A 14,760-nucleotide genomic window follows, 5' to 3' on the forward strand; every position below is an offset into this window, starting at 1 on the left:
CATTGCGCGTCAACATTGCTTGGCAACATGCCACATGGGCAGCCATGTGGTCGTCCGTCAGCATTTGTGGCACCCACCTGCATGACACTTTTCGCATTTTCAGGTCGTCATGCAGGATTGTGTGCACAGAACCCACAGAAATGCCAACTCTGGAGGCGATCTGTTCAACAGTCATTCGGCGATCCCCCAAAACAATTCTCTCCATTTTCTCGATCATGTTGTCAGACCGGCTTGTGCGAGCCCGAGGTTGTTTCGGTTTGTTGTCACACGATGTTCTGCCTTCATTAAACTGTCGCACCCACGAACGCACTTTCGACACATCCATAACTCCATCACCACATGTCTCCTTCAACTGTCGATGAATTTCAATTGGTTTCACACCACGCAAATTCAGAAAACGAATGATTGCACGCTGTTCAAGTAGGGAGAACGTCGCCATTTTAAGTATTTAAAACAGTTCTCATTCTCGCCGCTGGTGGTAAAATTCCATCTGCTGTACGGTGCTGCCATCTCTGGGACGTACTGACAATGAACGCGGCCTCATTTTAAAACAATGCACATGTTTCTATCTCTTTCCAGCTTTCCAGTCTGGAGAAAAAAAATCGGAGGCCTTAGAACTTGAATGCACCTCGTAAGTAACTTGGCCGATCACGGAGGATCAACTACGAGGGCATGCTGAGAAGTAATGCCCCAAATTTTTTATGTGAACGTTCTCAAAGCTGTTTAAATGAAACAAACGGTATTACGGTTTCATTCTTCATTTCTACATATTTATTCCTCAACGTAGTCATCTTGGCGACGAACACATTTCTACCAACGAGAGGCCCGTTTGTTGACACCGTCGCTGTAGAACGTTTGACTTTGTTGACGGACCCACAACCTCACCTCTGCTTCCACCACATCGTCACCATCAAAGTGAAGTCCACGAAGGTGTTCCTTAAGTTTTGCAAACAGACGAAAATCGGAAGTGGCCAAGTCGGGACTGTACGAAGGATAATCGATGACGGTGAACCAAAGGCGTCGGACTGTTGCAGATGTCGCGGCGCTCGTGTGTGGGTCTTGTCCTGTCATGCTGAAGGAGAGCATACTCCATGTGCGGGGGAACTCTTTTGTAGATGTAAAATCAATTACAGCGCGCTGTTGCACACGCAGCGACGTGCTTAACGTTACACACCGCCATGTTGCACGCCATTACTCGGAGCCCTTAGCGACAGAGGGTTGCAGGAAAGTCGACTGAGTAAGGCGCGGTTCACACTGGGGCGATGCGATATGCGGTAGATTCGTCGTAATATAAGTCGCGCCACGCGACGCTTATGGGACACTCTCGCTGCCGCTGGAGCCATTCAAATAATTCACGGGTGTCCGGCGCACATACAGTACTGTCTTTCTGAATCATATTCTCTTGCGTTGTGCTGTAAACGTTTATCACAATTTTTGCACCATCATGGCATCCAATGATTAAAATTGAACTGTAACCTCATCTGCTCTTCGGAAGCAAAAAATGGTTCAAATGGGTCTAAGCACTATGGGACTTAACATCTGAGGTCATCAGTCCCCTAGGACTTAGAACTACTTCAGCCTAACCTAATCTAAGGACATCACACAGATCCATGCCCGAGGCAGGATTCGAACCTGCCGCCATAGCAGTAGCGTGGTTCCGGACTGAAGCGCCTAGAACCGCTCGGTTACAAAGGTCGGCCAACTTTTATTCCAAGGTTTATGTTTAAATATGCTGAAACTGGGGCTTGTCTACCTACGTTAAGTATTTCCTGAACTTTAAATAGGTGCTCCTCCATTTCAGTTTCGAATAAAGTAATTTTTAGAATATGTCTAATATTTTACAATCACGGACCAAACCAGTAGGTTTGTTATTCGGTTAAGAAACTGAAACAACGAAGATAATGAGTTAAAAACGATAGGACAGATTCCGCAGCAAATTATTACCTATTTCTTTCATTTCCGTTACTCACTTCCTTCACGCCAAGCTGGTCACATGTGCCCTCTAGTATGATTTCGTGGAGTAACCCCACAGACAAGAGCTTTTGTCGACAAGCTGGACGAAAGATATCTTCGAACAGTTATCTCGTGTGAACGACATGTTGAGCATACGGAGCGCAGGAAGAAACGCACAGATCAACTCATCTTTGCTGCTTGAAAGCACACGTGCGAGTGAATGCTTCGGCTTGCATCGGCAGTAAAACGAGACAGCTTCGCACGGCGCAGCGCGCGGTCGTAGCGTCGAGTGCGGCGTGTAGTAGCGCGTCGCGGACAAACGAGAAACCGCATCACATCTTCACTCGAGACTGGAAAGAGGTACGGCGTTCCTCCCTGCGTTAAAAACGATTTAGATACGTTAGATACAATTCTTACGTAGTAATATATGCCGTAAAATGCACCAAACGTGAACTGGTCACCGACTACATTGTTCATCGCGAACTTTTCAAAATGTGCGCTATGCTGCATTTCACTGTAAAGTATCAGAATAACTACAGCCAACAACGGAAACAAAACCAGTTTATCAAGCTGTGATGCGTGGCTACAACATACAGAAAAATAATTTTCTTTTACCGAATAGTTTGCTGGAGATCGACTGAGAGAGGCCATGTAACGAAGAATACGAGCTAATCCCGTAACAGTGGTTTTCATTTCTTTTTACGAAAAAAGTGAAAGCTTTACTGACAAACTAACTACAGAGAAGCGGAGAACTTTGCTATATCAACAGAAAATATTTCTTTTGGGCAAATCGGATGACTAGAAATTTCACTCTCCGCATATTGTACGACGCGAGCTGCGTGGTGCGCCTGACGGACAGAAATACGTATCGTGTAGTTATCGCTGTCGTCGCAGTGAGAACCAGTTAAGTTGCTTCCATATGTTTCTAAGCGTTCCACCGGCGCGGGTTGCTACTTCACCGCATACCATATGGTATCACATAGCGTATCGCTTATCGTTTCCCTATCGTTTCACCACAGTGTGTGCCGCTCGGAGTGGCCGCGCGGTTTGAGGCGCCATGTAACGAATTGCGCGGCCCCTCCCGCCGAAAGTTCGAGTCCCCCCTCGGGCATGGGTGTGTTTGTTGCCCTTAGCATAAGTTAGTTTAAGTAGTGTGTAAGTCAAGGGACCGATGACCTCAGCAATTTGGTCCATTAGGAATTCACACGCATTTGAACATTTTAACCCACAGTGTGAATCGCGCCTTATATGCATGACGTATTATACCTCAACCGATAGAGGCAACGGAATAAAAAATTCGGAGGCACCGATTGTCAGCACGTTGTCGTACTTCCCTCTTAACAATCACACAACGGAAAACAACAGCTCCGTCCCAGAGCGCCCATCACTTTGTAAGTAGGCTGTTTAGGTTTTTTTTATTGGTAACGCCACGTAGCGCTCTATATGAAAATCACTGACTGTGCTGTGTGCAGTCTGTGGCTGGGTGGCATTGTTGTAATATTCGCTATTATAATGTTGGGCTGTTGGCTGTTAACAGCGCGTAGCGTTGCGCAGTTGGAGGTGAGCCGCCAGCAGTGGTGGATGTGGGGAAGTGAGATGGCGGATTTTTGAGAGCGGATGATCTGGACGTGTGCCCATCAGAAACAGTACATTTGTAAGAATGGATGTCATGAACTGCTAAACATATTATGACTTTTGAACGCTATTAAGGTAAATACATTGTTTGTTCTCTATCAAAACCTTTCATTTGCTAACTATGCCTATCAGTAGTTAGTGCCTTCAGTAGTTTGAATCTTTTATTTAGCTGGCAGTATTGGCGCTCGCTGTATTGCAGTAGTCCGAGTAACGGAAGATTTTTGTGAGGTAAGTGATTTGTGAAAGGTATAGGTTAATGTTAGTCAGGGCCATTCTTTTGTAGGGATTATTGAAAGTCAGATTGCGTTGCGCTAAAAAATATTGTGTGTCAGTTTAGTGTTGATCAGAATAGGTAAAGAGCGAAATGTCTGAGTACCTTCAGTTTTGCTCAGCTGTTTGAAAATCAAATAATGTAAGAGATTTATCAGCACAGTAATTCAATAATTTTTCTAAGGGGACGTTTCAACTTCTACACACCGCGACGGCTGCCGGTCGGTTCCTCGATTTCGTGAGCTCCAAAATCACTGCACGAAACTATTTTACATTCAGGCCTTTCAACCAGTCTGAATGAGTTGCAGAGTTTCGGTAGTTTCGTTGGCCACTTCCTACTCCCGCTTTTAGAGCTTCTGTAAGGTGCTGCTTCCTAGCAGCACTTAAGAATTTTTGCTGCAATGGGTGTCGGAAAATACTGGCCATCATATGGAAATTATGTACTCTTACAATAAGTCGAATAGGCTGTACGGATTTAGGGAGATTAGGGAACAACTAGTCTATCATTTTAAGCCTGACCAAATACCCTCTTCCCGAGGCGACTACAATAGCGAACAGGGCTAGCTAGTACTCGTGGGTGGGAGGTAGGAAATATGTTACACAGCCCTCCATTTTTCGGCGACAGATAAAATTATTCTCAAGGGATAGTCAAAATACTGGATCCGAAAAATGGATGGAAAATGTTGATAGGCGCCACATGTGCACTTCCGTCAGTTATTGCTTGAAGACGGAAAGTTGACATTTATTCCTTCTTTACATTATTATATACAAATAATACAACGTCATTAAATAACTAATGAAACAAAAAAGACTGACTGACCAGTCACTTGAAAAATAATACGGTGACTCATAAAATTGGTCTCTAAAATAAAAATTATATGTTTAATACTATCACGAGTACACTTATAATGTGTCGCCACAACGAAACATCTGGCAGATTAAGTGCAAGAGACTGGTCGATCATTGCACTAGACTTCGATGCCACAGCCACAGTCTCGATAAAATGTTGTCCAAAAATTAGCGCGCATACTAAGTGAAGTGGGCTGCCACTACCGAACTGTCTCTTCCGTCCTAAACATTGCTGGGCGTTAACGTGAATTACCACAGGCAGGATCTAGTTCATACCATGGCGTGTTGTATGTGGTATACTGGCTTTCTCAGTGAAATTCGTTAATAAAATCTTCTTGAAATATCAGCGTCGTCTTGTAGCAACATTCCAACGCGTTCACTACTCGTCACCTTCAGGTGACGTTGAAAATGATGAGTAGGAAACTCGTTATAACTCTGCTACAAGATGACGCTGTTACTTGGCTTGGATTTCATCTATGTCAATTTTTTTATTTGTGCTGCACGTGAGATAGTACAGCCGTCACCTCAAAAAAACGAAATACAGTGGTTCATACGGTAAGGATGCTCAAATGGCACTGACCACTATGGGACTTAACAGCTGAGGTCATCAGTCCCCTATAACTTAGAACTACTTAAAAATATCTAACCTAAGGACATCACACACATCCATGCCAGAGGCAGGATTCGTACCTGCAACCGTAGCGGTCACGCGGCTCGAAACTGAAGCGCCTAGTACCGCTCGGTCACACCGACCGGCGGGTAAGGATGCATAATACTATTTGCGCAAAGCCTGCACCTCGAAATCACCACGTTGTAGGATCGTATGTTCGCAGATACATTTCAGTTATTTTGATCACACTAATCACTTCCAGTATTTGTTACGGCCGTTTAGAAACAAACTATCAAGTACAGTTCCAAGTACTTTGCCCAGTAACAGATCATCAGCTGTGCGCTACGATTTATCTGCGGTTCATAAGAATATGAACATGTATCTCTGGCATTTCTTTTAGCTCTCTGCGGGACTGCTACCGGCGATTTCAGCGTAAGCAGACGTGGCGTGGGTTTTCCAGTGAAACAGCCACCTATGACGCAGCTGGGGCTATTGGCTGAGACGACCGGATTTTCCATCTTTTGGGTCAACCTATCACGTTGCTCTCACTCACGCGAAAGTAAAAATAATCTGTATTTTATTTTTTGTTTATAAATATTTAATGGTTAAGACGTGATTACATTCAAAATAAATGGACAATGCCATTTATTTTGGTGATGTCTTCTCAAGCAAATGTAGAAGAAAAGTCACCGTAGAAACGCAGACTTTCGGAAATTTGACTTCTTACCAACCTAAAGTGGCCCCCTAACTTCCTGAGCGGGCTAGCTTACAGGTCGCAGGCAAGGCACCTATAGCACGGTGCCAAGTAAAACACGCAGACCTTAAGACCAAACTTCTCTTGATGACTACTATATAATACAGAAATAAGAGTTCACTCAGCAGCGGTGTGGGCGAAGAAATCACCATCCTTTGTAATGAATGCTATAATCTGCTCTATAATGCGGATTCGGGTTAAAGATTACGCCAGTAACACAGCAGCCACCTCACGTGCATTGTGTGATAGTTCTCACCTGTGTCTGACCCTGCTTTCCTTGGCAGTCTGAAGAAGGTGATGTTATGCAAGTACGTAATGTTTTCTTATTAACAGATTTCGGTCACCGAGCTAATTAGTCCTCTCATCATAAATCAAAATGACTTTAGCGTTTAATTTGACCCCGCACATTGCACTTCCCTCTTTCGTCGTTGAAGTGTGATGTAAGACATCCAAACCTATTTTAAAACTGCTGCTGAAATGCTTATAGTAGATTCTTTTGTTTTATTGAGATCTGTGTTACGTTCTGTTGCCTTGCTGATGAACTACGTTGAGTGGTTTCTCATAGCCTTGCAGTCGCCGTTTTTAACGTCTCCTGAATAGCGGCAATGGAACCCCGATGCTCCTTTTGCGGTCGGTCCATTGTAGCTCTGACGTCACCGGGAACGCTTATATGCCCAGGTGCTTCTTTCCCAAGGGCTTCAGATTACTGTGTGACGGTGTATCAACCTACTGGAACGTGTTTTAGAACAGATTAATACATCTTTTATTTCTGACTTGTGACATAATCCTGTCGCTCAGTAACATTTCTCTTTATACATTCTTAGCCTTATTACATATTGTTGTTGTTGTTGTGGTCTTCAGTCCTGAGACTGGTTTGATGCAGCACTCCATGCTACCCTATCCTGTGCAAGCTTCTTAATCTCCCAGTACTTACTGCAACCCACATCCTTCTGAATCTGCTTAGTGTATTCATCTCTTGGTCTCCCTCTACGATTTTTACCCTCCACGCTGCCCTCCAATGCTAAATTTGTGATCCCTTGATGCCTCAGAACATGTCCTACTAACCGGTCCCTTCTTTTTGTCAAGCTGTGCCACATACTCCTCCCCAATTCTATTCAATACTTCATCATTAGTTATGTGATCTACCCATCTAATCTTCAGCATTCTCCTGTAGCACCACATTTCGAAAGCTTCTATTCTCTCCTTGTCCAAACTATTTATCGTCCATGTTTCACTTCCATACATGGCTACACTCCATACAAATACTTTCAGAAACGACTTCCTGACACTTAAATCTATACTCGATTGTTAAAAAATTTCTCTTCTTCAGAAACGCTTTCCTTGCCATTGCCAGTCAACATTTTATATCTTCTCTACTTCGACCATCATCAGTTATTTTGCTCCCCAAATAGCAAAACTCCGCTACTACTTTAAGTGTCTCATTTCCTAATCTAATTCCCTCAGCATCGCCCGACTTAATTCGACTACATTCCATTATCGTCGTTTTGATTTTGTTGATGTTCATATTATATCCTCCTTTCAAGACACTGTCCATTCCGTTCAACTGCTCTTCCAAGTCCTTTGCTGTCTCTGATAGAAATACAATGTCATCGGCGCACCTCAAAGTTTTTATTTCTTCTCCATAGATTTTAATACCTACTTCGAATTTTTCTTTTGTTTCCTTTACTGCTTGCTCAATATACAGATTGAATAACATCGGGGAGAGGCTACAACCCTGTCTTACTCCCTTCCCAACCACTGCTTCCCTTTCATGCCCCTCGACTCTTATAACTGCCATCTGCTTTCTGTACAAATTGTAAGTAGCCTTTCGCTCCCTGTATTTTACCCCTGCCACCTTTAGAATTTGAAAGAGAGTATTCCAGTCAACATTGTCAAAAGCTTTCTCTAAGTCTACAAATGCTAGAAACGTAGGTTTGCCTTTCCTTAATCTTTCTTCTAAGATAAGTCGTAAGGTCAGTATTGCCTCACGTGTTCCAATATTTCTACGGAATCCAAACTGATGTTCCCCGAGGTCGGCTTCTACTAGTTTTTCCATTCGTCTGTAAAGAATTCGCGTTAGTATTTTGCAGCAGTGACTTATTAAACTGATAGTTTTGTAATTTTCACACCTGTCAACACCTGCTTTCTTTGGGATTTGAATTATTATGTTCTTCTTGAAGTCTGAAGGTATTTCGCCTGTCTCATACATCTTGCTCAGCTCAAGAGGGTAATCAGTAAGCCAAAAATTGATTATTTTAGGACACTCCTCAGAGACATTCACTGGACTGATGTTTACAGTGCTCATGGCATGAATGAAAAATATAACATTTTTGCTAATAAAGTGCTTACCTTATTTGAACACTGCTTTCCCCCAAAACTTACCAAGGTTAGAGCAAAGTCTACAAAGAAGCCATGGATTACTCGAGGAATAGGGGTATCTTGTAAAACAAAAAGAAAACTGTATCTGTCAATCCGAAACATTTCCAATGTTGATGCTATAGCACATTATAAGAAATACTGCAAAATATTAAAGACTGTAATACGGATGTCAAAGCAAATATATTACAAGGAAAAGATAGTCATATCAGATAACAAAATAAAGACAATATGGGATATAGTGAAGGAGGAGACCGGTAGAACCAGACATGAAGAGGAACAAATAGCATTAAGAGTAAATGACGCATTGGTGACAGATGTGTATAGTGTTGCAGAACTTTTTAACAAACATTTTATAACTGTTACTGAAAAGATGGGGTTGTCAGGTTCGGTAGATGCTGCTATGGATTACCTTAGACCAGACATTTCAAGTAACTTCCATAATATGAATTTGACCCTCACTACCCCAACAGAAATAATGTCCATCATAAAATCTTTAAAATCAAAAACATCTAGTGGGTATGATGAAATATCAACAAAGTTAATTAAAGAATGTGATTCTGAGCTAAGTAACATATTAAGCTATCTGTGTAACCAGTCGTTTATCAGTGGAATATTTCCCGAATGGCTGAAATATGCTGAAGTTAAGCCACTGTTTAAGAAGGGAGATAAAGAAATAGCATCAAATTTCCGTCCAATTTCACTGTTGCCAGCATTCTCAAAAATTTTCGAAAAAGTAATGTACAGTCGTCTTTATAACCATCTTATCTCAAATAACATACTGTCAAAGTCACAGTTTGGATTTCTAAAAGGTTCTGATGTTGAGAAGGCTATCTACACTTACAGTGAAAATGTACTTAATTCATTAGACAAAAAATTGCAGGCAACTGGTATATTTTGTGATCTGTCAAAGGCATTTGACTGTGTAAATCACAATATCCTTTTAAGTAAACTAGAATATTATAGTGTAACAGGAAATGCTGCAAAATGGTTCAAATCTTATATCTCTGGCAGGAAACAAAGGGTGTTATTAGGAAAGAGACATGTATCAAGCTATCAGGCATCATCCAACTGGGAACTAATTACATGTGGGGTCCCACAAGGTTCCATTTTGGGGCCCTTACTTTTTCTTGTGTATATCAATGACCTTTCATCAGTAACATTACCAGATGCCAAGTTTGTTTTGTTTGCTGATGATACAAACATTGCAATAAATAGCAAATCAAGTGTAGTCTTAGAAAGATCAGCCAATAAAATATTTGTAGACATTAATCACTGGTTCCTAGCCAATTCTTTGTCACTAAACTTTGAAAAAACACACTACATGCAGTTCAGAACTTGTAAGGGGTGTCCCAAGAGTATATGTCTAACATATGATGACAAGAAGATAGAAGAAGTGGACGGTGTTAAATTCTTGGGATTACAGCTTGATAATAAATTCAACTGGGAGGAGCACACCACAGAACTGCTGAAGCGTCTTAACAAATCTCTGTTTGCAATGCGAATTTTGTCAGACATAGGGGATATAAAAATGAAAAAGCTGGCATACTATGCTTACTTTCATTCCATAATGTCATATGGGATTATTTTCTGGGGTAATTCATCAAGCCAAGCTAAAGTTTTCCGGGCACAAAAACGTGCAGTAAGAATTATATGTGGTGTGAACTCAAGAACATCCTGCAGAAGCCTGTTTAGGGAACTAGGGATACTAACTACAGCTTCCCAATATATTTATTCCTTAATGAAATTTGTCATTAAAAATATATCACTTTTTCAAACCAACAGCTCAATTCATGGAATCAATACTAGAAATAAGAATAATCTTCACAAGGATTTAAAGTCACTTAGTCTTGTACAAAAAGGTGTGCATTATTCAGGAACACACATTTTCAATAACTTGCCAGCAGCCATAAAAAGCTTAACAACCAATGAAATTCAGTTTAAGAGAAGCCTAAAGGATTTATTGGTGGCCAACTCCTTCTACTCCATTGATGAATTTCTGAGGAAAACCAACTGATTTGTATATAAGTACAACATAACTTCTGCACAATTTCAGTGCAGTAATGTGTTCACTGAAAATTTGTGTGTGTGTGTGTGTGTGTGTGTGTGTGTGTGTAAGTATAATCTAACTTCTGCACCATTTCAGTGCAGTAATGTGTTCATTGTAAATAAGTATTACAGTAGTTGTATTACATGTTTCTTACCTTATAAATAAATATAAAACTTTTTTATTTTAAATTCAGTGCAATAGTATTTGTAAAATGACTCTTAGTGTTCATTAAAAAATGACGATCATTCCACTTGGGACCTGTGGAATGGTACATTAGCTTATTTGTTTTAGTTTAAATATTTGTCATGTATTGTTGTTTTTCTGACATGTTCCACATCCTGGAGGACCTCCTCACTATGGATCAATTGGAATGAAAGTAAATCTAATCTAATCTAATCTAATCTGGTAGAGTTTGTCAGGACTGGCTCTCCCATGGCCATCATTAGTTCTAATGGAATGTTGTCTACTCCCGGGGCCTTGTTTCGACTCAGGTCTTTCAGTGCTCTGTCAAACTCTTCACGCAGTATCGTATCTCCCATTTCATATTCATCCACATCCTCTTCCATTTCGATAATATTGTCCTCAAGTACATCGCCCTTGTATAGACCCTCTATATACTCCTTCCACCTTTCTGTTTTCCCTTCTTTGCTTAGAACTGGGTTTCCATCAAAGCTCTTGATATTCATGCAAGTGGTTCTCCTTTCTCCAAAGGTTTCTTTAATTTTCCTGTAGGCAGTATCTATCTTACCTCTAGTGAGATAAGCCTCTACATCCTTACATTTGTCCTCTAGCCATCCCTGCTTAGACATTTTCCACTTCCTGTCGATCACATTTTTGAGATGTTTGTATTCCTTATTGCCTGCTTCATTTACTGCATTTTTAAATTTTCTCCTTTCGTCAATTAAGTTCAATATTTCTTCTGTTACCCAAGGAATTCTACTAGCCCTCGTCTTTTTACCTACTTGATCCTCTGCTGCCTTCACTACTTCATCCCTCAGAGCTACCCATTCTTCTTCTACTGTACCTCTTTCCCCCATTCCTGTCAATTGTTCCCTTGTGCTCTCCCTGAAACTCTGTACAACCTCTGGTTTAGTCAGTTTATCCAGGTCCCATCTCCTTAAATTCCCACCTTTTTGCAGTTTCTTCAGTTTTAATCTACAGTTCATAACCAATAGATTGTGGTCAGAGTCCACATCTGTCCCTGGAAATGTCTTACAATTTAAAACCTGGTTCCTAAATCTCTGTCTTATCATTACATAATCTATCTGATACCTTCTAGCATCTCCAGGATTCTTCCATGTATACAACCTTCTTTCATGCTTCTTGAACGAAGTGTTAGCTATGATTAAGTTATGGTCTGTGCAAAACTCTACCAGGCGGCTTCCTCTTTAATTTCTTTACATATTAGAGGAATTAAAACAGGCATATGAATTGTTGTATATGATGTCCAAGAACTATTTCGTCGAAATTGTACATATGGTACAGAATCGAAACGGGTTATTTGCAGATGAACAAAGAGTCCGAAATGAATATTTTGTGCGTTACAAAATCTTGAACAAACAATGCGTCTGGCGCACGTTCTTAGAGTTCCGTAGCTCAATCGGTAGAAACGGAACCCTTATAGGATCATTTTGTTGTCCGTCTGTCTATCTGTTGAAACCATTTCTCTTTGGGTAGGTTAGACGTATCAAGATGTAATTTATACTACATACTAAGATCAACAGTCCTTTGGCGGTTTAAAAAATTGAAGCTTCTGAGAAAGTGCAGTCAAAAGTTACGGCTATTTATATCACATATTTTGGTACTCGGAAACTCACTCATCAAAACCTGTAGGAACTTCCCGTGACCTCAGTTTTTTTGGGGGGAAGAAGAAACATTTCGCAGGACAAGTAAAGGAAAAATTACGAAATTTCATCTACTTCTACATCTATATGAATACTATGTAAAGTACACTTTAGTAACTGACAGAGGGATTTGTTAATTTCTAATTAGCTCACACGAAAAAAATTGTTTTTGCCACTTATAATCCGACTGTCTGTCCGTCCCTCTGTCAAGAGCTCTTTTCTCAGGAACATCTAGTCGTATCAAATTGAGATTTATGTCACATTCTAAGGCCTACGGTTCCTAGGATTCCGACTCAGTGCATTCAAAAGATTGGGCTATCTGTCGCATTTTTGATATTCGAAATATCACTTATCAAAACCTATAGAATACGTCCCTTTAACGTAGAATCACGAAATTTGCGACCAGCAAGCTTTCACAGGAAAAGTAAAGGAAAAGATCCGAAAATTGTTGATTTGTAGCTATATAATACACTTTTTTTTTCATTTGTTGTTCGACATGGGACTGTCCGCTTGTTAAGATCCCTTTTTCTCAGGAGTAGATCTCATTGACTGGAGTAGAACTGTCTTCAGTGACGAGTCTCTCTTCGAAATGAGCCCCGATGACCACAGCAAACGTCCCTGGAGATGCCCCCAGGCAGTGGTGGGGTACCAACATGACTGTCGCCCACCATACAGCCCTACAGTCAAGAGTGATGATGTCAGATGCCATTGCATTTCATAGCAAGACCCCAGTTGTTGTCATGTCCGCCCCCGGTAGCTGAGTGGTCAGCGTGACAGAATGTCAATCCTAAGGGCCCGGGGTCGACTCCCGGCTGGGTCGGAGATTTTCTCCGGTCAGGGACTAGGACCTAGTCCCTAGGTCACTAGGTCACTAGTCACTAGGTGTTGTGTTGTCCTAATCATCATTTCATCCCCATCGACGCGCAAGTCGCCGAAGTGGCGTCAAACCGAAAGACTTGCAGCAGGCGAACGGTCTGCCCGACAGGAGGCCCTAGTCACACGACATTATTATTATTGGTTGTCATCTACGGCACTCTTACGGCACAACGGTACGTCGACGATATTCTACGCTCCGTTTTTTGTCCTTCGCGGCAAGCCATCCAGGGCTGGTATTTCAGCAAGATAATGCCCGGCCGCACACGGCGAGAGTTTCTGCAGCTTGTCTTCGTGCTTGCCAAACCCTACCCTGGCCAGTAAGGTCACCAGATCTCATACATCTTAACACCTATCTTATATTAAACATATACAGGGTGCTCAGAAACTGTCTGGAAAGCTCATCAGGGTGCTGCAGGGTAGTTTGTTCTAAGAAATAACGGCTAAGAAAAAAAAAAAAAAAAAGATGCGGTGAACCATTTCCGGGTTCTTTAGCATTGAAGTTAGCCAATCAGGTCGTCGCGTGCAAAAATTCAAGCGACTTGCCAGAGACAGTGTTGCCTAATGTGTTCCACGTCTGGTTTCTTCAAACCGAACAAACGCAAATTATGCTCACCTAGCTTAAATTTATCACTTCCGAAAAAGGCATATTTTAACTGACTCCTAGACGAGCGACTTTCTCTAATTTCCATCGCACTTAAGTAAGTCCTACTATTTTCAGTTGCAAAACACACACCGCTCCCTTCGGATTTTCCAGGTTCCTCATTCCATACTCTGAACCTTAAGCTGTTCGTTCATTCACCTTTGATGAATGCACGTTTTCTTGTCCGAAACTTGGTTACAGAGGGATCTAGTTTGCTTCTGGATAGCAGTGTCGTCATTACAGCAAATCAACTCCATCTGCTGTGGATATACTTTGATCTCGACTCCCGCTGATCATTGTTGATTCCTCTCCCTTTAGAGTCAGTTGTGCTCAAAAATGGTTCAAATGGCTCTGAGCACTATGGGACTTAACTTCTGAGGTCATCATTCCCCTAGAACTTAGAACTATTTAAACCTAACTAACCTAAGGGCATCACACACATCCATGCCCGAGGCAGGATTCGAACCTGCGACCGTAGCGGTCTAGCGGTTCCAGACTGAAGCGCCTAGAACCGCTCGGCCACACCGGCCGTCTCAGTTGTGCTGTTCTAGTGGACAAGAAGATACCTTAACATCTCGTTTATTCTGTAAACACTCATGCAACCGGAAGGATGGGTAGTGCACACACCCCAAAGGTCTACGGCGCACTTCGTACACTGACTTCGTACAGATGACATACCGTAACACTGATTAAAAGTATCGAGGCATCTGTCAGTGGACAGTAATATGGGGTGTGTCCATTCTTCGCCTTTATGGCGACTTGAAATCTGCTGGGGGCACTTTCAATGAGATGTCTGAATGTCTGTGGAGGAATGGCAGCCCGCACTTCCTCAAGAGCCGAAAGCAGAGGAGGTAGTGATGTTAGACGCTGAGGTCTAGTGCGAAGTCCACGTTTAACCCATCC

The 14,760-nt window shown here is 41.8% G+C and overlaps 1 protein-coding gene across 1 annotated transcript in view; it reads left to right on the plus strand.

Annotated features, from left to right (window-relative positions):
- The first annotated feature begins 5,764 nt into the window (after positions 1 to 5,764).
- Positions 5,765 to 14,760, plus strand: part of LOC124776319 (sialin-like) — a 152,327-nt gene continuing 143,331 nt past the window's right edge. The window contains exon 1 of the mRNA XM_047251256.1: positions 5,765 to 5,876. Coding sequence (XP_047107212.1) covers positions 5,792 to 5,876 — 85 coding nt within the window. The 5' untranslated portion in view covers positions 5,765 to 5,791. The remainder of the gene's footprint in view (positions 5,877 to 14,760) is intronic.

The sequence above is a fragment of the Schistocerca piceifrons genome, chromosome 2, assembly GCF_021461385.2.
Source record: "Schistocerca piceifrons isolate TAMUIC-IGC-003096 chromosome 2, iqSchPice1.1, whole genome shotgun sequence".
NCBI lineage: Eukaryota > Metazoa > Arthropoda > Insecta > Orthoptera > Acrididae > Schistocerca > Schistocerca piceifrons.